Consider the following 24,462-nt stretch of genomic DNA (forward strand, 5'->3'; position numbering starts at 1 on the left):
AGTGATGGTGAACCTTGGCACCCCAGATGTTTTGGAACTACATTTCCCATGATGCTCATGCACTCGGCACTGTTGTTGAGCATCATGGGAAATGTAGTTCCAAAACATCTGGGGTGCCAAGGTTCGCCATCACTGGCCTAGGCCATCTTCATGTAGAGTATAAAGATTTTTTTCAGATCCTCAGAGAGTTCTTTGCCATGAGGTGCCATGTTGAGCTTCCAGCGACCAGTATGAGAGAGTGAGAGCGATAAAACCAAATTCAACACACCTGCTCCCCATTCACACCTGAGACTTTTCTAACACTAAGGAGTCACATGACACCGGGGAGGGAAAATGGCTAATTGGGCCCAATTTGGACATTGTCACTTAGGGGTGTACTCACTTTTGTTGCCAACGGTTTAGACATTAATGGCTATGTGTTGAGTTATTTTGAGGGGACAGCAAATTTGTTATACAAGCTGTACACTTTACATTGTAGCAAAGTGTTATTTCTTCAGTGATGTCACATGAAAAAATATAACAAAATATTTACAAAAATGTCAGGCGTGTTCTCACTTTTGTGAGGTACTGTATATATAGGTCTACCACCCAGCATAGCCAACCTGGTGACCGGATGTTTCACTGCTAACGTTTCACTGTTACAATTAGGCAACATGGCTAGGTAATCTCCTTGGCCCAGCCTGTGATTTGACAATGAAGGAGCGGCAATACACAGATGAAGTCATCTCTCTGCTCTCTCCTCCAGACAGCATGTTCCTTGTCAGCATATGTGAGTGCAGGACACCTGGTTGACTTCTGGTGTGAGAGTTACTGTACAGGGGATAACTAGAGGCCAAAAATTAAGTAAAATTCAGGTGTCTTTGCTAGCTGCATTTAAATAAACATTAAATATTTTTATATATTAAATACATAATTGCATCCATTGGTGTTTTTAATATCTGCTTTGAGTTCATCTTAATTATTTTTTTTAAATTTTCAGTAATATTTCAGTTCATCTTTATGTTTTACCCATATCAATGTATGTTAGGGGCTGCAGGTCTAAATCAGAAATGTGTAACATATTCCATTGATATAAAGCCTTGGCTTACTTTGGAGGCATGGAGAGATACTTATTGTTATTCCCTGTTTGTACCTCTGTCAGTAAAAAAGCCATCTATCTAAAAGCTCAAGCTTCTTTCTTCTAAACATACCTTTACTCTCTTGGAGTGGAGGCATTGTGCTAGGCCTAAAAAAGAGACGTACTGGGACCAACTACCCCCAGTACTCACTTAAAGTGCCGATGTTACATTGTCCACAATTCCTCTTTATGGAATCTAGATGGAGTCTTAGAAAAACACGTCATACTTCATACCAAGTTGGTTTGTGTACAATTCTCCTGTTTGGCAGGTTTATAGATAATGTTTTTGTGATTGTCATTGGCTTTTTCTTCTGATATGTTCACAGGTTTTTGATTGGATTGTGCCTCCTTTCTGTCGATGATGTAGGAGGCTATGAGCATGAAAAGTCCAGATGAGGCCACAGCAATACAAGTGAAGTAGAAAACTAAACTATATTGTCCAGTGATGTCTACGAGGAAACCTGCGGAAATAGAGGTGGACACATTAACGAAAATTCAGAACAGCTATCTAACCAACAGAACATAGGCAGAAAAATGAGTTCAGCATAGAACATATAACACAACGCTGCCTGGTAGAGATGTGTGGCTGTCTCTTTCTGGTACCAGTAAAGTCCAAAGTAAGACGGTTTTTTGTAGTTATAATTGAAGACAAAAGGGGTGGGATTTAACCACTTTACCACCGGAGGATTTTGCTGTCTTACATCCAGGCCACTTTTTGCGAATTCGGCGCTGTGCGACTTTAACTGACAATTGCGCAGTCGTGCAACGCTGTACCCAAACGAAATTTACGTCCTTTTTTTCCCACAAACAGAGCTTTCTTTTGGTGGTATTTGATCACCTGTGCGATTTTTACTTTTTGCGTTTAGTTTGAAAAAATAATATTTTTAACATTTTTTTATATGAAATTCCCCCCCCAAAAAATGTAAAAGAAAACACATTTTTTTAAAATTTTTGGCCAATTTGTTTTCTGCTACATATGTTTGGTAAAAAAAAATCACAATAAGCGTATTTTGATTGGTTTGCGCAAAAGTTATTGCTTTTACTAACTAAGGGAAAGATTTCTGTCATTTTTGGTAGTTTTTTTTTTAACGAGTAATGGTGGCGATGTGCGATTTTATTTTGCGGGACTGCGACATTTCGGCGGACAGATCGGACCCTTGACTGACATTTTTTACACTTTTGGGGGTACCAGTGACATTACTACTGCAGTAATCAGGGCTATATATATGCACTGTTACTGTAAAAATGACACTGGCAGGGAAGGGGTTAATTTTATTGGAGAGGGAGGGGTTAATGTATGCCTGGTGCTTACTAACGTGTGTGCGGGGAGGTGACTGAGTGAGTCAGGGACAGATCACATGTTCAGCTATGCTGAACCATGCTATCTGTCCCTGCCTGTCACTTAGGAGATCCGCCCGCTATGTTTACACAAGCGGGCGGATCTCCACACTCGATTCCCCAACGATCGGGGAAGAGCAGCGGCGATGGCCGCCGCTCCTCCCCTGGCCCGACTCCCGCTGTGACTGAAAACAGCGGGAGCGCGCCTCCGGCGGCGCGCGAGCGCCTCCTACAGAGGGAGGAGTCCAGCGTAGGTCTACGTCGCTGGACGATAACGAGCCACATTGCTGCAGTAGCAGCAATGTGAGCAGACGTCAAGTGGTTAATGGAGATCTATGGTCAGAGAACACATTTTCATTTTATAAGATCAGCATTGTAAAACAATACAAACAAGAGTTATCGTTAACAATCCAATATAAGCATACTTGAAAAATCTAATTGCATGTTGTGAGATCTGCCTGTCTGATGGCCATCGATTTCCACAGCTTCCTGGATTCCCTGCATGCTTCGCAGCTTCTGCTCTATTGTTTACTTTTAATTTCTAATTAAATTAATTTAAATGAATTACATTTTTTTATTTCATATCCCACGGAACCTTGCTACCTGCAAGCAGCGATTCCTGTACTGGCTCTGCCACCTGAAATTCCTCCACTGAATCTGAGCCCTGAACTCTGTGGGTGACGCACCCCTAAAAGTGTAAGTACTGTGGCATAAGTGTGCCATGCAAGATATCTGTGTGAATATCTTAACAGCTGCACCAGGGGAGGGCTGGCAGCCTGAGGCCTGGGGGGGCAAGTCCAGTCAACTGGCCCACTGAACCACCGAATCAGCTCACCATCCATGCCCACCTGGTTTTATAATGGATATTGGTGTTATGAAGCAAGACAAATATGATACAATGGGGTAACATAAAACAAAGGAGGTTTAACAAAAATAATGCATCATTGCAGGCTCACCAGTGCCCATCAGTGCAACCTCATCAGTGCCCATAAATGTAGCCTCACCGGTGATCATCAGCTCAGCCTCATCAGTGCCCATTAATGTAGCCTCATCAGTGTCCACCAATGCAGCCGGATAAGTGCCCATTAATGCAGCCTCACTAATGCTCATCAGCTCAGCCTGATCAGTGCCCATCAATGCAGCCTCACCAGTGTCCACCAATGTAGCCTGATCATTGTCCATCAATGCAGTGTAATCAGTGTTCATCAGTGCAGCTTGATCAGTGCCCATCAATGCAGCCTCAGTGCCTATTAGTGCAGCCTCACCAGTGCCCATCAGCTTAGCCTCATCGGTGCCCATCAGCTTCGCCTCATCAGTGCCCATCAGTGCAACCTCATCATTGCCCATCAGTGCAACCTTGAAAAATGGGTGTGGAGGTTGGGTATGAGAAGAGGAGTAATGAGTAAGTCTGCCCTCATCCTTTTACTAAATAGTAGGCATACACAGGGAAAGAGACCCCCTAAATGGGACTGTAACGGGTACTGACTCATATGTATCAAAAAATAGAAATTTTATTTATACAAACAATATATACAAAAAAATGGAAAATGAGCATAATAATACACAAGTACACAATGTAAAAACTTAAGAAATGACGACTGTATACAATTCAGCTAAAATGTGACTGTGCCAACATGGAGGAACCTGAGGTTAGGTACTGGAGACCCTACGCGTTTCAAAGTAAATCTTCCTCAGGGGTCTTTAGACCATGGTTCCAATTTTTTAAATGTTCTATAAATAAAGAAACATGTTAGTTTACAATATATTGATCATCACAATTTATTTTTCAGGAAATGTCATTTTCATTATTTCCATACACATACCATGTATTGCGTCACAGTTCTGAACAAAAGTCGCCTTAAAAATTTTGATTGTTCAACACCACCAGGAGTAGCATGCCCGGAAATGTTCCAAGAGACCGCATAGAACGTCTTTACCCTCCCCAACACCACAGATAGAAGGGTGTGGGTTAAGACAGTGCTGAGTATGAGTATGGGGGAAGAGGGAGAAGGGGTCGGATCGTCACAGCATCACATGGGGTCCATAAAAAGACAACACTTGGTCATCCAGATTGCAATTCTGAAAAATTAAAGATATATATATATGTATAAAAAAGTGAGTGTAATAAACTGACCATTGCGCATAAACATGAATTGATGCGCAATTGTCAGACTTTGGGCATTTCACCTTTGTTTATCTAGCATATGCTAGATAAACAAAGGTGAAATGCCCAAAGTCTGACAATTGCGCATCAATTCATGTTTATGCGCAATGGTCAGTTTATTACACTCACTTTTTTATACATATATATATATCTTTAATTTTTCAGAATTGCAATCTGGATGACCAAGTGTTGTCTTTTTATGGACCCCATGTGATGCTGTGACGATCCGACCCCTTCTCCCTCTTCCCCCATACTCATACTCAGCACTGTCTTAACCCACACCCTTCTATCTGTGGTGTTGGGGAGGGTAAAGACGTTCTATGCGGTCTCTTGGAACATTTCCGGGCATGCTACTCCTGGTGGTGTTGAACAATCAAAATTTTTAAACTAAGGCGACTTTTGTTCAGAACTGTGACGCAATACATGGTATGTGTATGGAAATAGTGAAAATGACATTTCCTGAAAAATAAATTGTGATGATCAATAAATATATTGTAAACTAACATGTTTCTTTATTTATAGAACATTTAAAAAATTGGAACCACGGTCTAAAGACCCCTGAGGAAGATTTGCTTTGAAATGCGTAGGGTCTCCAGTACCTAACCTCAGGTTCCTCCATGTTGGCACAGTCACATTTTAGCTGAATTGTATACAGTTTGTCATTTCTTAAGTTTTTACATTGTGCACTTGTGTATTATTATGCTCATTTGCCAATTTTTTGTATATATTGTTTGTATAAATAGAAATTTTATTTTTTGATACATATGAGTCAGTACCCGTTACAGTCCCATTTAGGGGGTCTCTTTCTCTGTGTATGCCATCAGTGCAACCTCATCATTGCCCATCAGCTCAGCCTCATCGGTGCCCATCAATGCAACCTGATCAGTGCCCATCAATGCAGTCTCACCAGTGGCCATCAATACAGCCGCACCAGTGGCCATCAATGCAGCCGCACCAGTGGCCATCAATGCAGTCGCATCAGTGGCCATCAATGCAGCCGCACCAGTGCCCATCAATCCAGTCTGATCAGTGCCCATCAATGCAACCTGATCAGTGCCCATCAATGCAGCCGCACAAGTGTCCATCGATGCAGCCTGATTTGTGCCCATCAATGCAGCCTGATCAGTGCCCATCAAAGCAGCCTGATTAGTGCCCATCAAAGCAGCCTGATTAGTGCCCATCAAAGCAGCCTCACCAGTGCCCATCAATGCAGCCTGATCAGTGCCTATCAATGCAGCCTCACCATTGCCCATAAGCTTAGCCTCATCAGGGCCCATCAATGCAGCCTCACCAGTGTCCACCAATGCAGCCTGACCAGTGCCCATCAATGCAGCCTCACAATTGCCCATTGGCTCAGCCTCATCAGTGCAGCCTCATCAGAGCCCATCAATGCAGCCTCACCAGTGCCCATCAGCTCAGCCTTATCAGTGCCCCCATTCAGTGCCCTTCAGTGCTGCCTATTAGTGCCCATCAGTGTCGCATCATCATTGCAGCTTCATCATTGCTCCTGATCAGTGGCCACCACATCCTCGGCCCTGCTGACCCTATCCTCTGCCCTCATGTCTCAGGCAGTGCTGTATCGTGGCCTAGGCCAACAAGGCCCAGGCCTAGAGCGGCACTTTGCAGGGGGGGCAGCTTCCTCCCTGCTCCTGCACGAAAAGGGTCTTCGCCGGCTTACGCTACACTTTTAGTATAGTGCCAGTCTTATGGGGCGAATTGGGCCAGAGGGCAGGTTCCAGGTGCCAAATCAGTCTGGCACCCACATAAAGCACTCACACTGCTACCTGCCAGTATGATAATACCAGTGGGGGAGGACATTCGGACAGACCGCAGGCCGCCAACCACACCCAATACAGCTGGCCCGACGGCCCCCAATGCTAATAAGTGTGGCACTGCAGCCTAATGCTCCACCTACCCTCCTCTGCTCCCAGGTATGGCAGGCATTATGTCAATAATATAATTTAATTTCTTTAAACATCCTTGTCCTTGAGCAAGCATATTGAATTGCATCATATACAATTAAGACTTTTAATTGTATATGATGGTAATAATAGTTTGGTCCTGCTCACCTCATATGTCCTATCGCAATATGTCACTGGGTTAGTAAGATTACTCCAATCTTATAAGATATTTGGACTTGTGTTTGCTGCCACTGATTATTTCACTTATTTGTATAATGACTATGGACGTCCTAGTCATTATACAAATAAGTGAAATATTCCTATAATTACAATCAGTGGCAGCCACTGATGGGGCTTTACTGATGGTCACTGATGAGGCTACACTGATTTGCTGCACTGATGAGCAGTAATGAGGCGGCACCGATAAGGTTGCACTGTTGGGCACTGATGAGGCCGAACTTAGGGGAACTGATGGGGCTACGCTGATGGGCACTGATACACTGTGGTTGTGGTCTGTGGTTTACAGATGACAGAACGGGTCAGAAACAGGAAGGGGTGTGGCCTTTACAGGAATACATAGTTACATAGTTACATAGTTAGTGAGGCTGAAAAAAGACACAAGTCCATCCAGTTCAACCTATGATGTGTGTGTGTGTTTGCTTTTAACCGTACATTGTATACCCCTGTATGTTGTGGTCTTTAAGGTGTCCATCCAATAGTTTTTTGAAACTATCAAGGCTCCCCGCTGATACGACTGCTTGCGGAAGAGAATTCCACATCCTTACCGCTCTTACAGTGAAGAACCCCTTAGGAAGGGGTGGGTCATATTTAAATAAGGGGTTGCACAAGTTTAGTCAGGCCTAGGGCAGCACAAAACCTAAATACACCACTGGTCTCAGGGTCCGATGAGGAATCCGCAGCCATTCACTAGTCTGTGAACAGCTGTGGCTTCCTCATCAGACCCCGAGACAAGAACAGTATACTGCGGCTGGGGTGGGACAAATGTAGATGGTGGGAGTGCCCGATTTTAGTCGTGCCTAGGGCATCACAAAAATAAAATACACCACTGGTCACTGATGCATTAGCAACCAGTGGCAGTTATTACGTAAACCCTTTGTGCTGCATTAGTGGCACCAGTGTCAGTGTTTATAAACCATTTCATGCTGCACCACACAGTGGTTAATTAACACTGACACTGGTGCCACTGCAACTAATGCAGCACAAAGGGGTTAATTAACACGGATGATACCACTGCCACTGATGCAGCACAAAGGGGTTAATTAACTGCCACTGGTCACTAATGCATCAGTGGCCAGTAGCAGTACATTAACCCCCTCCATGCTGCATATTACAAACAGCATTGTAAATTACCCAACGAGTTTAATCACTTCAGCCAGTTCACAGTGTCTTAAGTAAGGTGTATTAGCCTCTTCAAACTAACTTGCACTGTTGCACAGGGCTTCATGACTCCTTGCAGGTCTTAACAGCAGCAGCAGCAGCACTCTCCTCTGCTCTTTCTTCCCGCCTCCTGGCTTCTAAATGACATCACGCCAGGCCGGGAATAGGAAGCTCCTGTCAGGCAGAGTGTTGGGCGGAGATCACTCCGCCTGACAGGGAAGTGACTGTGTTGGACTTTTGCCAGCTAGGTGCAGGAGCACACACAGCATACTCGTACCACTCCCCTGCAGCTCTGCAAGTACAACACAGTGTAGCGGCAGCTGGCGGGTGTGATGCCTGTCTGCAGTGGTGGAAGCAGTGCGGAGCAAGTGGCCTTTTTGGGAGGCATCAGAGCGGCCAGGAGGGCAATTGCCTCCCTGCCCCCCGGCTCAGTCCGCCCCTGAGCTGCACTATAGTGTCTGAATACAAGACAAATAACCAAAACTCCAAAAAAAGGGTGCACTATTACTTTAAGTACTCACAATCCAATGTATCATTAAACATCCCAGCTTGTGCATGATAAAACATACATTCATAAGATATAAAAATTATATCAACAAAAATAGGTCCAATCAGCCTCCCTCCTGTATGCAGACAGGGAAGAGAGGTGTATGACGTCACTTTCTGGACTGGAGCTTTCATTCTCCGGGATCAGTGCTGGGGCAAGCAACTGATGGAACACAATCCGTGTTCCATCAGCTTCAGTGGATTAGAGAGGAGACCTCCAGGGTCTAATAGACCCCCAGGTATCTCCATAAGGAGAACCTGTCAAATACAGTCAGGTCCATAAATATTGGGACATCGACACAATTCTAATCTTTTTGGCTCTATACACCACCACAATGGATTTGAAATGAAACAAAAAAGATGTGCTTTAACTGCAGACTTTCAGCTTTAATTTGAGGGTATTTTACATCAAAATCAGGTGAAGGAATTACAACAGTTTGTATATGTGCCTCCGACTTTTTAAGGGACCAGAAGTAATGGGACAGATTAACAATCATAAATCAAACTTTCACTTTTTAATACTTGGTTGCGAATCCTTTGCAGTCAATTAGAGCCTGAAGTTTGGAACGCATAGACATCACCAGATGCTGGGTATGATCCCTGGTGATGCTCTGCCAGGCCTCTACTGCAACTGTCTTCAGTTCCTGCTTGTTCTTGGGGCATTTTCTCTTCAGTTTTGTCTTCAGCAAGTGAAATGCATGTTGGATTCAGGTCAGGTGATTGACTTGGCCATTGCATAACTTTCCACTTCTTTCCCTTAAAAAACTCTTTGGTTGCTTTCGCAGTATGCTTCGGGTCATTGTCCATCTGCACTGTGAAGCTCCGTATAATGAGTTTTGAAGCATTTGGCTGAATATGAGCAGATAATATTGCCTGAAACACTTCAGAATTCATCCTGCTGCTTTTGTCAGCAGTCACATCATCAATAAATACCAGGGAACCTGTTCCATTGGCAGCCAAACATGTCCACTCCATGATACTACCACCACCATGCTTCATCGAGGAGGTGGTATGCTATGGATCATGAGCAGTTCCTTTCCTTCTTCATACTTTTCTCTTCCCATCATTCTGGTACAAGTTGATCTTGGTCTCATCTGTCCATAGGATGGTGTTCCAGAACTGTGAAGGCTTTTTTAGATGTTGTTTGGCAAACTCTAATCTGGCCTTCCTGTTTTTGAGGCTCACCAATGGTTTGCATCATGTGGTGAACCCTCTGTATTCACTCTGGTGAAGTCTTCTCTTGATTGTTGACTTTGACACACATACACCTACCTCCTGGAGAGTGTTCTTGATCTGGCCAACTGTTGTGAAGGAGGTTTTCTTCACCAGGGAAAGAATTCTTCGGTCATCCACCCCAGTTGTTTTCCGTGGTCTTCCGGGTCTTTTGGTGTTGCTGAGCTCACCGGTGCATTCTTTCTTTTTAAGGATGTTCCTAACAGTTGATTTGGCCACACCTAATGTTTTTACTATCTCTCTGATGGGTTTGTTTTGTTTTTTTCAGCCTAATGATGGCTTGCTTCACTGATAGTGACAGCTCTTTGGATCTCATATTGAGAGTTGACAACAGATTCCAAATGCAAATAGCACACTTGAAATGAACTCTGGACCTTTTATCTGCTCCTTGTAAATGGGATAATGAGGGAATAACACAACCTGGCCATGGAACAGCTGAGCAGCCAATTGTCCCATTACTTTTAGTCCCTTAAAAAGTGGGAGGCACATATACAAACTGTTGTAATTCCTACACCTTTCACCTGATTTGGATGTAAATACCCTCAAATTAAAGCTGAAAGTCTGCAGTTAAAGCACATCTTGTTCATGTAAAATCCATTGTGGTGGTGTATAGAGTCCAAAAGATTAGAATTGTGTCGACGTACCCAATATTTATGGACCTGAATGTATATGCTATCACATAGGGGGCTATTGGCCCCCTATGTGATAGCAATAAAGTTATGTAAAAATAAATAAAAAATGAAACCAAAAAGGTTTTAAGCATATAAGGAAAAAATGGAAAAAAATTATTTTAGAGCCCCCCCAACTACAAAAATGTGTGCGTTGGGGCACCTACATATGAAAATAGCGATTGTCCTACACATGTTATGTATTAGCATGCACGGAACAATGAGAGCAATAATTTTAGCACCAGTGCTCCTGCGTAACTTTAAACTGATGACCTGTAGGGGCTTATAAAGCATTGCGAACCCACGCAATTTTAAGGTTTGATATGGGTTTACTCAGCACAACCTCATCTATTCTTTTTTACCCAAAAAATTAGGTAATAAATTGCATTTATATGCGCTGAAATTTACTTTAACCACTTCTGGACCGGAAGATTTCCCCCTTAACCATTTGCCGACCACACGCTGCAGATGTACGGCGGCAGTCTGGCTCTCCCAGGCAAAGTCCAATACATGAACGGCGCTTGCCTGGGAGGAGCTAGGGGGTGATCGTGGGCCGCCGAGGGCGGTAAAAAAAAAAAAAAAATCGCAATAAGCGTATTTTAAATGGTTTTACTAGTAATTGCGGTGGACAGATTGGACCCCCTAACTGACATTTTTGACATTTTTGGGGGGACCAGTGATATTATTACAGTAATCAGTGCTAAAAATATGCACTTACTGTAATAATGACACTGGCAGGGAAGGGGTTAACATTGTGGGTGATCAAGGGGTTAAATGTGAGCCTAGGGGAGTGATTCTAACTGTGGGGGGGCTTGGCGTGTGAAATGATCATAGAGACCTGTGATCCTATATAGAAGGACCACAGGGGCTCTGTGATCATTCCAGAGAGAAGAACGGTCAGCTGTGTTTACAACAGCTGACTGTTCTTCTCTCTCAGCGGGCAACGATCGCGGGTGTCAGGCGGCATTCGGAGCAGCCTGACCCGTGCATCGGCATCCCCGCTGCCGATGGCACGCGCTCGCCCCCTAGCCGCAAGCGCGCGACTGACGTAGGTCTACGTCGCTTTGCGCAGGAGGGCCGCACTGCCGCAGTAAAAAGGCTGCGGGCGGTTGGGAGGTTAATGTATTCTTTACTGAAATTACGCCTTTCATAAACAGTTGGGCTAATGTAATGTTGTGTAACATAAAAAGTTAGGGCTACCAAAACTTTATTCTCTAGGGTATCCGCATTAAAAAAAAATAAAAATAATATTTTGGAGGTTTTAAGTAATCTTCAGGCCTAAGGGCCTTTCACACTAAAAAAATCGCTTGATAAGCTCACAGAAACCCATTTATGTTCGCCTAAGTAGACAAAAATTCTTGCACCGTCCCTGTTTCCCTGTCTGATACAGCACTGGGTATATGAGCGCCTGTCACTAGGGCTGAATGCTGTCACATATTTGCAGGGGCAGAGCGCCCTACATAAGTTTCAAACAGAGCGACTTGGAGCTCACACAAGGCTTTATCCATTTGCTGAGTGATTGGAGTGTCAGAGGAGCAAAAAAAGAAAAGTATTGGCCCAAATGAAGTCTTCCATTTTTATCTCTTTATAGTCCTATCCACCAGCATGTTGTGATTTTTGACCTATTTTCTGCTAGGAAATGCATCTTAAAGCAGTATTAAACCCAAACAACATGTATTATATTGCAGCTTATCATTTCTTAGATGTGGTGGCTGCCTTTGTTTTCTTTTTTTGTAATTGCTTATATAGTGTTAGCTTGAGTTTAGCTTTAATTTAATGAATTCTTAAGTATTAATTTAACCACATAACGTCTGCTCACGTTGCTGCTACTGCAGCAACGTGGCGCGTTATCGTCTAGCGACGTAGTACTACGTCGCTAGACTCCTCCCCCTGTAGGCAGCGCTCGCGCGCTGCCAGAGGCGCGCTCCCGCTGTTTTCAGTCACAGCGGGAGTCGGGCCAGGGGAGGACTCGATCGTAGGGGAATCTAGTTTGGAGATCCGCCCGCCTGTGTAAACAGAGCGGGCGGATCTCCTAAGTGACAGGGAGTGACAGATCGCAGTGTTCAGCATAGCTGAACATCCGATCTGTCCCTGACTCACTCAGTCACCTCCAACCACACACGTCAGTAAGCACCAGGCATACATTAATCCCTCCCTCTCCAATAAAATTAACCCCTTCCCTGCCAGTGTCATTTTTACAGTAACAGTGCATATTTATAGCACTGATTACTGCAGTAATGTCACTGGTACTCCCAAAAGTGTCAAAAATGTCAGTCAGGGGTCCGATCTGTCTGCCACAATGTTGCAGTCCCGCAAAAAAAAAAAAAAAAAAAAAAAAAAAAAAAAAATCGCAGATCGCCGCCATTACTCGTTAAAAAAAAAAAAAAAAACCAAAAATGACAAAAATCTTTCCCTTAGTTAGTAAACGCAATAACTTTTGCGCAAACCAATCAAAATAAGCTCATTGCAATTTTTTTACCAAACATAGGTAGCAGAAAACAAATTGGCCAAAAATTAAAAAAAATTTAGATTTTTACATTTTTTTGGGGGGAATTTCATATAAAAAAATGTTAAAAATATTGTTATTTTTTCAAAATAAACGCTATTTTTTGTTTATAGCGCAAAAAGTAAAAATCGCACAGGTGATCAAATACCACCAAAAGAAAGCTATGTTTGTGGGAAAAAAAGGACGTAAATTTTGTTTGGGTACAGCGTCGCACGACCGCGCAATTGTCCGTTAAAGTCGCACAGCGCCGAATCGCAAAAAGTGGCCCAGACGTAAGACAGCAAAATCCTCTAGTGGTAAAGTGGTTAAATAATACTTAAAGCGATTGTAAAGTCCAATCAGGAGGGAGAATCTTGGACGGCTGAGACACATGTGGACATCGCTGGACAGAGTGGGACCTCAGGTAAGTGTTAGGGGGGCCAAGGGGGGCTGCTACACACAGAAGGCTTTTTATCTTAATGCATAAAATGCATTAGGATAAAAACAAACTACCGTATTTTTCGGACTATAAGGCGCACTTAAAATCCTAAAATTCGATCAAAAACCAGCAGTGCGCCTTATAATCCGGTGCGCCTTATATATGAACCTTGAGTATTGAAGGGATCTCAAAACAATTTCTGTTTCACATTGATTGATGAACTCTGATACGGAGTATGAAGAGTTCGAAGGTTTCATGGAAGATGAATAGAGACGGCTGTAAAATAAAGCTGTTTAAAAGTTTAATAAAAGTGAGTGATTTTTCTCTGTATTTTTTTTAAGTGTATTGATTCTTTTTAGGCTGCGTTTAAAGGCTACGCCGATCCATTAAAAATGTTTGCAATTTGAGCACCTGCCAATAAAACCCGTGTGGATCAACGTTGCACAAAAAAAGTGTGCCTTATAATCCGGTGCGCCTTATATATGAAAATAGTTTGAAAATTTACTGTTAACTGATACTGCGCCTTATAATCCGGTGCGCCTTATGGTCCGAAAAATACGGTACTGACTTTACAATTCTTTTAATTTAATTCTGTGAGAAATAATAAAGTTTGAGCTGTAAACCTGTATGCAGCGAGTGCCTATAACTCCATTTGTAGCATACAAAAATCCAGATTTTTCTTCTGAATAAAATATGTATCCTAGTAGCATGGAAACTACTTTATTAGTGGCTTCATTTGTGAATACCGAAGTTTTTTGGGCTAACTAATCTGCAAAGTCAAAGTTATATAATGTTTGGTCTACATTTCCTAGAAACAAATCAAAAAATTAAAAAGATCAATTAATTATGTCCTGTATATACCACATACTTAACTACATGGCTCTATTACTAAAACAACAATTAGTTTCAACACCTACCTGCCAGTGGTGGTCCAACCAAGAGTGTAACACTTTCAAGAATGGTAAAAAGTCCAAAAGCTCCGGGGAATCTCTTCATTCCTACTATTTCCATCAACACATGGAAAATCAGCGCTCCAATTACACTCATAGAGAGACTATATAGGGCACAATATACCAGAAGGGCAGAAAAGGATGCTGAGGCGGCACATACCAGGTTGCTGAGTCCATTCAAAATTACGGCACAACTGAAAAAGTAAATGAGTTTTCCTGAGAACATCTTGTGCTGTGATACGATTCCAGCCACCGGGCGTGCAAAAATATTGATAAAACCAATAAGAGAGAGCAACAGTGCGGCAGTGGTTTCATCTATGCCATTGCTGGTTGCATATGGTACCAGGTAGAAAAGTGGCAAAACAAAGCCTAGAACCATCCATGTAACACCTATTGTGTAAATCTGGTATCGCCTGTGTCTAAGCAGTAGGTCAAAAGCCATATATCTCTGTATTCCTTTTCTCTGTTCCAATTCTGTTACACCACCTGATGTTCCATTGTGTGTTGAAGAAGATGTGTCTTTTCCAGGGGCAGCTGGTGGAGCTTTCACTGGCCTCATTACGGCTCCACATACACAACAGTTAAGCAATATACCACCAAATATCATAAAGGATCCTCTCCAACCCATTGTCTCTAGGAGGTACTGGGAAACCAGCGGCCAAAGAGCCATGCCTATGGAGGCTCCTGTGGAGGCAAGAGCATTAGCCAAAGTCCGCCGCTTGATAAAGTAGTAGCCAAGCACCGTGACTGATGCTTGGAAGCTGAGAGACAGCCCTAAACCTACAAATAAAAGAAAAATTAGACAACTCATCATGTACAGCCAGGCAATTCCATGCAGCCATAATCTATACTATATGGCCAAACATTGGTGGACACCTGTCCATTACATCTATATACGTTTTTTGGACATCCTGTTTAAAAGCCAGAAACATTAATATGCAGCCCACATCCAACTTGTGGCAACAGCAGCTCCCACTTTTTTTACATGATTTTGGAATGTGGCCATGGGAATTTGTGTCTATTGAGCCAAAAAAGAGGATTTGTGAGGTAAGGTTGATATTGAAAAGACTATCTGGCTCACAATCATCGTTCCAGTTCTTTTCAAAGCAGTCTAGCAAGGTTTGAGACAGGGCCCCACGCAGGCCACCTGAGTTCCTTCAGACCAACCTCATCAAAACAATGGGGTTGATTTACTCAAGGAAAATAAACAGTGCACTCTGCAAGTGCAGTTGCTCCAGAGCTTAGTAAATAAGTAGAAGCTCTGCTGACTTCCATCATCCAATCATGTGCAAGAAAAAATGCTGTTTTTTTATTTTCCTTGCATGTGGTTGGGAATTCTTTGCAAAGTGAAGGTTTACGTAATTTACTAAGCTCTGGAGCAACTGCACTTACAGAGTGTAACTGCACTTTGCAAAGTCAAGCCCAATGTCCTTATGGAGCTGGCTTTGTGCACAGGGGCACAGTCATACTGGAACAGGAAACAGCCTTCCTCAAACTGTTGCCACAAGGTTGGAAGCACACAATAGTCTAAATATCTTTGTATGGTGTAGCATTAACTGTACCCTTCATCGTAAACACCTGAGCTTAATAGTTTGGATCATATAGGAAGGTGTGATGGTCAAGTGTCCTCAAACTTTTAGCCGTATTTGTCAATATGCATTATCTGGAGCTGAGAAGCAGTGTGTATGTTGAGTTATTTAATCACTTAAGCCCCGGAAGATTTTACCCCCTTCCTGACCAGGGGGTATTTTGCGATTCGGCATTGCGTGACTTTAACGGACAATTGCGTGGTCGTGCGATGCTGTACCCAAATTAATTTGACATCCTTTTTTTCCCACAAACAGAGCTTTCTTTTGGTGGTATTTGATCACCTGTGAGATTTTTTGATCATGCACTATAAACAAAAAAAGAGCGACAATTTTGCAAAAATAACAATATTTTTCAATTTTTTTATATGAAACCCCCCCCCCCCCAAAAAAAAATGTAAAAATAATTTTTTTTTTAAATTTTTGGCCAATTTGTTTTCTGCTACCTAAAAAAAAAATCACAATAAGCGTATTTTGATTGGTTTGCGCAAATGTTATTGCGTTTACTAAGGGAAAGATTTTTGTAATTTTTGTTTTTTTTATTAACGAGTAATGGCGGCGATCTGCGTTTTTTTTTGCGGTACTGCGACATTGTGGCAGACAGATCGGACCCTTGACTGACATTTTTGACACTTTTGGGGGTACCAGTGACATTACTACAGTAATCAGTGCTATACATATGCACTGTTACTGTAAAAATGACACTGGGAGGGAAGGGGTTTTACACAGGGGAGAATGACAGGCGGCTTTGTTTACATTAGCCGCCTGCCTTTCTCCCTCTCTACCCGACGATCGCGAGTCACACGCGCCGGCTTCTTCGGGTACGAGCGGGGGCAGGAGCGCGCCTCCGGCGGCGCACGCTTTCCCCCTATTCGCTCCCAGGCTAGTGACGTACCGGTACGTCACTTTGCCTGGGAGGGGCTGACCGCCGCCGTATATATTCGGGCGGCAGTCGACAAGTGGTTAAGATGGCAGTAAATATCAGGCTTCAGGTCACCTCTGACACTTAGGATGAGTTAGGCACAGGGAACATAAGTAAAGCTAAATTAAGGGTCAAGGCATGCCTACACAACAAGACAAAAGAATTCAGATTCTTACTTAACTGCTTAAGGACCACCCCATGTACACATACTGCGGCAGGGCGGCCCTTTGGCGCGAAATCATGTACCTGTACATCATTTCAAAAGCAGGGACTGGGGTGCGCACGTGCGCTGCCGGGGACCCGCTCCCCCTGTGATTGGACACAGCGGGAGGCAATCAGCAGGTCAAGTGGATCTGATGACCGCTGGGACCCGCCCATCGTTCCCGAACGACAGTCTGCCTATGTAAAAAAGGCATATACAGTAGCTGTTCTGTGACAGGAGAAGACAGAGAGCTTGTGTTTCTGCAAAGCAAGAACACGGGTCTCCGTCTTCTTACAGTGCGAGCACCCCCCCTTACACAGATAGAAAGCACTCCCAGGGAACATATTTAACCCTTTGTTTGCCCCTAATGTTAACCCCTTCCCTGCCAGTGTCATTAGTACAATTACAGTGCATATTATTTGGCACTGATCACTATATTAGTGTCGCTGGTCCCCAAAAAAGAGTAAAAACTGTCACACAGTGTCCAATTTGTCCGGCGCAATGTCACAGTCCCACTATAAGTTGTTGATCGCTGCCATTACTAATAAAAAACAAATCAGTAAAAATTCCATAAAAATATCCCATAGATTGTAGATGCTATAACTTTTGCGCAAACTAATCAAGTTACGCTTATTGGGATTTTTTTAACAAAAATATGTAGCAGAATACATATTGGTCTATATGGATGAAGAAATTTGTTTTTTTACATTTTGTTATTGGGTATGTTTTATAGCAGAAAGTAAGAAATGTTGTTTTTTCAAAATTGTCGGTCATTTTTTGTTTATATCGCAAAAAAATAAAAACTGCAGAGGTGATCAAATACCACCAAAAGAAAGCTCCATTTGTGGGGAAAAAAAGGACGTACATTTTACTTGGGTACAGCATTGCATGACCGCGCAATTGTCAGTTAAATGAACGCAGTGCCGAACTGCAAAACATGGCCTGATCATGAAGGGGGTAAAACCTTCCCGGGCTGAAGTGGGTAAAGTTAACCTGTGCTTTGCCCATGCAGGTCAGTGCAACAGATTTTCTTTAATCCTCTCTTTCTAGCAGCATCTACTCACCTTTCCTTCATTCTCCTGTTATTCTGTTCATCAGCTTCAGCCAATGCCACAAGAAGCTTTTTAGCTCCATGGAGATAGTTCTATTTCCAGCATTCCTATGCTGTAGTTGGGGATAGAGCACTCTGCATATATTTACTCCCAACAGGGCTGTATGAAAGATGGGCATGTCAGCAGGTCAAGTCACAAGCTAACTAGGGGTCTGCAGGCTTGCCCGCATCTTTGTATGCCATCCTGTTGTTCTCATTGCTCATGTCAGGCAACGCTACTCAAAAGTCTGAACCTGCCAAAAGTATTTATAGAAAAGAAGAGGAAAATGGGCAACATAAAGTAGACTGCCAGCAGTACTGGGACAGGGTCACCCAGCGCCCTGGGCGAGGATGCAGAATTGCGCCCCTCTCCCCCACTATTAATATATGCCGTAGAATGGGTGTACCGCCCTGCATCCATTTTTTGCCCCTTTGTTTCACTGTGCCAAGGGCAACTGTCTCTTGTCCCACCCCTCATCCCGGCCCTGCTGCCAGGATCACCCACTTTTGGTGAGGAAAAAACAATCCCTTCTGGCTGATCAATGTTCCTTCGCAGGAGTTTTAACACACTTTGTATCTGATTTCAACCTTTTAATACTCTGAAGAAATAGCTGTTTGTTTATAACCATGCACTTTGCAGACTAAATGGCAGGGTCGGCATCCCGTTGTAAGTATTTAACCATTTGAGAGTATCTCAAGAAAAACGTGAATTCCTATTGCAGGGTATTCCTAAAATTTGACCTGCATCTTAATGCAGATGTCTGAGAAAAACAGTGAGCCAATCACACAGTCAGGAAATGGCGTTTCTGGGGGGCAAATTGCATCAGGAACAGTCCATTTTCAAGATTGCGAACAAAATTCTTTTCCTGGAGTTTAGCTTTAAATTACAACATGTCTTGTGTTGCCCGCACTGCATGGGTTAACTGTTAGATATACATATTAGAACATGTTACAGAGTTACATATTAGAATATGATGTTATATATATATATATATATATATATATATATATATATATATATATATATATATATATATATATATATATATATATATATATATATATATATATATATAGAGCTATATTTTTTTTTTCCACAAAAATTGAGTTACCCTTTAAGAGTGCGTCATACAGGAAGGATTGTTTCCAGTTTACAATGTATGGGTGACTTTGTTATAGAATTTACTGACCGATTGCCTCCACTCTGTGCCTTGTTCCATTGCCCGATAGGTGCATGGAATGCCAACATCACCAGTTGGAAAATAGTCTGCATGCAATCATTGTGGTTGCAATATCTAAATAGAGCACAAGCTCTGTTTGTCAAAGATGTATTATTCATCATCACAAAAATACTTAATTAGAAAGGATGAGCTCAATAAAAATGTGTAAACACCTGGTTTTGAAGTAATTTGGTTCAACCATCGTTAATAGCTTTGGTAGGATTATTATTTAAAAAGCTCTAAAAACATTATTGGAGAAGAAGAATTTACTGTAAGTCTATAGATGTAAAAAACACATTAAACACACACATTCCATCTGGCGAAACATGTTTCAAACAATAACAATACTCTCATTGGTGTCCTAAGCCAGAAGTGGGTAGGAGGGCAGCATTTATAGCATAGTAAATAAGGTGTGCACAAACCTGAAAAACCTGCAGCCTCGGAACTAAAGATCATATCATTAGAACTAAACGTCCAGAGAATAAGGTATCAATTTAATCTAGATAAGTATTCACTGAGAAAAATATAATTTATTGTCATTTTACGTAAGGTTCTAGGTTTGTGAATGTTTAATTCACAAACATAAAATAAGGTATAGGTGTTAAAGGAAGGGGGCTGTCACCAATTCCTGAGATTCATCTCAGAAGTGTTGGATTGCTAGAACGAAAAAGATATGTTGGTGGGTAGACATTGACAAGTGTGTCCACCCCAGTGGCAGTGGCTACCTACAGAGGCTGTAACAGAATAAACCAGGTTAATTAAAAAAAATTAAACTTTATTGATAATCACGTTAAAAAGTTAATTTAGTGTAAATACTTAATTAAATAGCTACATCCATCACCAAAATAAAAGACAGCGTTGTCTCCCCACAGCAAAAATCCCCCCTCCATAGATGGCAATTGGTAAGCACACCAGACGGATGAATGAGTCAGAATAAGAGTAACCTCCTTAACCATTGACTCATCAACACTGCATAATGTGTATCACCTCTCGGGAATAGCTAATAATAGCAATAATGACTAGCCAAAATCAGGGATGAAAAAATACAGTTAATGTGTTGAAGACAAATGGCGTCACTCAGGTGATATTGTGCTCATAACTGTTGCCATTATTTGTGTACGCTGTCTTCTATCTTACAGGCGTTGTGTTTCGCTATGGCAAGCAAAGAACAAAGAGCATGCAAACTCAATCACTGCAGTATTGCCCTGTTGACTTATAGATAACAATCTGGATAGATGGCTATGTAGATGAAAATGTCTCCTATGCACCTGGCAAATATATATTTTACACAATATGGGCAGAGTGGGCCATCAAGTAGTCCCATAATGGAAAACAGACACAGGCTGGTACTTTCCAATGGGCAACCCGCTGGGAGTTATTTATGCAGTATGTCACTATATGCACTGTAAGTTGTAGTCCATACAGTAGTTTATGTCTGCATGCTTGTAGACAGTGTGTGCTAGGATAAATAAAGGTTAACGTTGTCTTTTATTTTGGTGATGGGTGTAGCTCTTTAATTAAGTATTTACACTAAATCAACTTTTTAACGTGATTTTTTTAAAACCTGGTTACAGTCTCTGTAGATAGGCACTGCCACAGAGGGTGGACACACGTGTCTACCCACGACATATCTTTTTCGTATTGTTATTTGGCTACATGAGGCTACATACACTGTGTGGAACATGGATACCAACCAATAAAGAAATCAGAAATGTGTCCATTGTACGAGAAGCAATTATTTTTACAGTATTCATTCAAGTTAAAAGTGGTTTCTAGCCCCCTCATCGCCAGATCCCATGCTCACCTCAAGAACTTCTCCAGAGCCATCTTCTTGAACTCCCTACCCCAATCTGTCCAACTATCTTCTACTTTGTACGCCTTTAGGTGATCCCTGAAAACCCATCTGTTCAGGGAAGCATAAACTGCCTCCAGCTTAAAACCAAACTGTTATTTTCTCTACGAGTTATTACCTTTTGTACCACCTGCCCCCAGTGCCATCTTAAGAGCATTAAAGGGCCCCGGGCAATGCAGTGCACTGGGGCCCTGCCTACACAATCATCCACGAGAATAAAGATGCAAATTATCGATAAGGCAATATTTATTGGTACAGCAGTGCCAGGCTAATGACAGCTTCCAAGTTCGGCGGCTGGGTCCGGCTGGGTCCGGTGAACACACACATGGATCGGAGTCAGACTCGACTGTCCTGTGTGTGCCTGTTCCCGTGGAGGCGGACAGGCATTCCTTCAGTTGTGGGCTCCCCCTCCACGGCCCAAGTGGTGCTAAGTTTGGCGACGGGATGCACATGGGAATCGGGACTAATGCTTGGCTGGATCGCTGGGCAGGTGGGGCCCCGCGGGAGAGTGGGGCCCCCGGGCAACTGCCCAGCATGCCCATTCAGTAAGATGGCCCTGCCTGCTCCTCCCTTTTAGTTTGTAAGCTCTTGTGAGCAGGGTCCTTCTAACCCTCTTGTATTGAATCGTATTGATAGTATGCCATCTCCCTTTAAATGGTAGTGTTTTGTAAAAAATGTTGACGCTATATAAATCCTGTATAATAATAATAAGTGTAACCTGGTGACAGGACCTCTTTAATGCATATCTAAACCTAAAAGCAAAAGTGTAATATATTTCAGTTTACCAGTCCTTAAATAAGGTGGCTACCCTGGTTTTCTTTTTTCAAGATTTGTTCTTTAATTTTTGCTGGATAATCCTGTGAATAACACACGTTCTATATTTGCGTGGCTACGCTCACTTCTCCCATGCTTCTACTAAAGGAGTCATGGTTGTCACCCAGGTTAAATTTGTTCTTCTCTATTGGTGGGGGGGATTGGTAGTTCACAGAGGAAAGATGAGACTCCTTTTTTTCACATGAGGTGAATGTTGTTAGTCTGAAAACGAATGCAGCCATTGCATCTAAAGATTGCATTATATTACATTTTTGTTCCTGGGCATGGCCATACTTCAAGAATTGTATGTACTGTTAACTGGAAAAGCATGGATGAGTATTGAGGTATTATGAACTGTTAGCATGGACTGTTATCATGCACTGTACAGCTAGCTCCAGAAAATTATATGTATTTTCATCAAGCACAGCATGGTCTGTTGTCGAGCACAGTATAGACCAGGGGTCCTCAAACCGTTTAAACAGGGGGCCAGTTCACGGTCCCTCAGACACTGTTGGGGGCCGGACTATAATGTGAAAAAAAAAATGAACGAATTCCAATGCGCATATTTTTTATTGTTTTATTTATATAGTGGCGGCTGGTGCTCAAAAAATTTTGGGGGGCGCAGACAGAAAAATGTAATAGGCATTGCTTTGTGGCAAAAAACGCTGTAAAAAATTGCGTGACTTTGAGGTCACAAAAGTGTGAAAGGGGCCTTTAGTAATCAAGGTATAGTGTGCCCCCTTTTCAATGCAGAGAGACCACAGCGTGCCCCCTTTAAATGCAGAGAGACCACAGCGTGCCCCCTTTCAATGCAGAGAGACCACAGCGTGTCCCCTTTGCAATGCAGAGATACCACAGTGTGCCCCCTTTCAATGCAGAGAGACCACAGCGTGCCCCCTTTCAATGCAGAGAGACCAGCGTGCCCCCTTTCAATGCAGGGAGACCAGCGTGCTCCCTTTCAATGCAGAGAGACCAGCGTGCCCCCTTTCAATGCAGAGAGACCAGTGTGCCCCCTTTCAATGCAGAGACTATCATGCCCCCTTCAATGCAGAGATCAGCGTGCCCCCTTCAATGCAGAGATACCAGTCAGTACACTTACCTGCAGCGGCGGCTTCTCCTCAGTCCCCCGTGTCTCCTCGAGTCCTCCCGCCTCCTCCTCGGCCAATGGCATGAGCTCGCCTTTCGGCCAATCAGGATGTGGGTCTCGGACCCGCTTCCTGATTGGCCAGGAGGAGGAGGATCCGTGTGACAATAGCGAATTTTCATTCGCTATTGTCACACAAATGGGTGGGCTAGGGCGCAGTACTCTGGGGTCCACCCCGGGTCCACCATTTTCTGAAGCCTATTAGAGCCTCTGGCTCTAATTAGTTGATTCATGAAAAAAAAAGAAACATGAATGATACATCCCCGTCGGCAGGGCGGGTTCAGGACCCTGGCGGGCCGCAGTTTGAGGACCCCTGGACTATAGACTGTTAAACAGACCACCATAGATGATTACTGACTATTTTCAAAGTCTGTCTGTTATCAAGGACTGTATTTATTGCCTAGCCTAGTCAGCTCTTAGATCAAGCATGGACAGAAACAATTGGTAACCCATTCACTGGCAGGCTTCTACAAGGGCTATGCTTGTGTTTCTGGTACTCAAAGGTTTGAGACTTTTCAAGAAAGGTATAAAGTTCAAGCATCTCCTTACCTCCAACAATCCCTGCGCTTAGGTACAAGTGTATCATGTTCTGAGAGAAGGAGCTGGCAACCAATCCAATTCCACAAAGGAGGCCACCAACCATGACCGTTATCCTGCAGCCAAACCTTTCCACCATTACGCTGCATAATGGACCTGTAGATGAGAAATATTAAAAAGAATGAATTAGATCATAAAATAAAAATTTCTAGCCACTGGTACATTCTGATCAGAATCTCTTGAACATTTCAATTCCATTTATTTTGTATTATTCAAAATATTACAATACAATAAATGGCATATACTGTATATGCATAAGCAAGGGAAATTCTGTGAACTGATCCAGAGCTTTCCTTGAAGGTACATATCTCTAATAATTTAATATGTAATATATAGAAGACTTGCGCATCTCTAATGGAAATCAAAAATAAAGTGAAACTCCAGGATTTTCTTCCTTTAAATTGCTGCCTTGCATCTGTATAAATTAAAAAAAAAAAACTTTTGCTGCAATACCTACCTTTACTTACTTACCGGCCTAAAGACTGCAGGAAAAAAGATGCACATAGGGGGAGATTTACTAAAACGGGTGCACACAGAATCTGGTGCAGCTGTGCATAGTAACCAATCAACTTCTAGGTTTTAGGGTTTAGGTCTCTAGGGAAAGCTGTGGAGTGATATCATTGTGCACCCTTGAGCGATAGAGAGAGTAGCCTTATTAAGAATAGAAGTGTGGGCTGTGCTAGTGGGGCACGCTTGCAGAAGAGTGTCTGTTCCCATGTTTTTATATGAATGCCTGTGGGATGATGCTATGCGGAGGACCCCCTTAGGGATTTTTGCTTCTTGTCGAGAATATCTAG

General features: G+C 42.8%; 1 protein-coding gene across 5 annotated transcripts in view; it reads right to left on the reverse strand.

Moving 5' to 3' along the window:
• Nucleotides 1-934: 934 nt before the first annotated feature.
• Nucleotides 935-24,462, reverse strand: part of SLC16A5 (solute carrier family 16 member 5) — a 134,634-nt gene continuing 111,106 nt past the window's right edge. For all 5 annotated transcript variants that reach the window (XM_082272356.1, XM_082272358.1, XM_082272357.1 and 2 more), the window contains 3 exons: nucleotides 23,618-23,761; nucleotides 14,207-15,019; nucleotides 935-1,578 (listed from right to left, as the gene is read on the reverse strand). In XM_082272356.1, coding sequence (XP_082128482.1) covers nucleotides 1,346-1,578; nucleotides 14,207-15,019; nucleotides 23,618-23,761 — 1,190 coding nt within the window. In that variant the 3' untranslated portion in view covers nucleotides 935-1,345. The remainder of the gene's footprint in view (nucleotides 1,579-14,206; nucleotides 15,020-23,617; nucleotides 23,762-24,462) is intronic.

This window comes from Pelophylax lessonae, assembly GCF_965119305.1.
Source record: "Pelophylax lessonae genome assembly, chromosome: 11".
Lineage (NCBI taxonomy): Eukaryota > Metazoa > Chordata > Amphibia > Anura > Ranidae > Pelophylax > Pelophylax lessonae.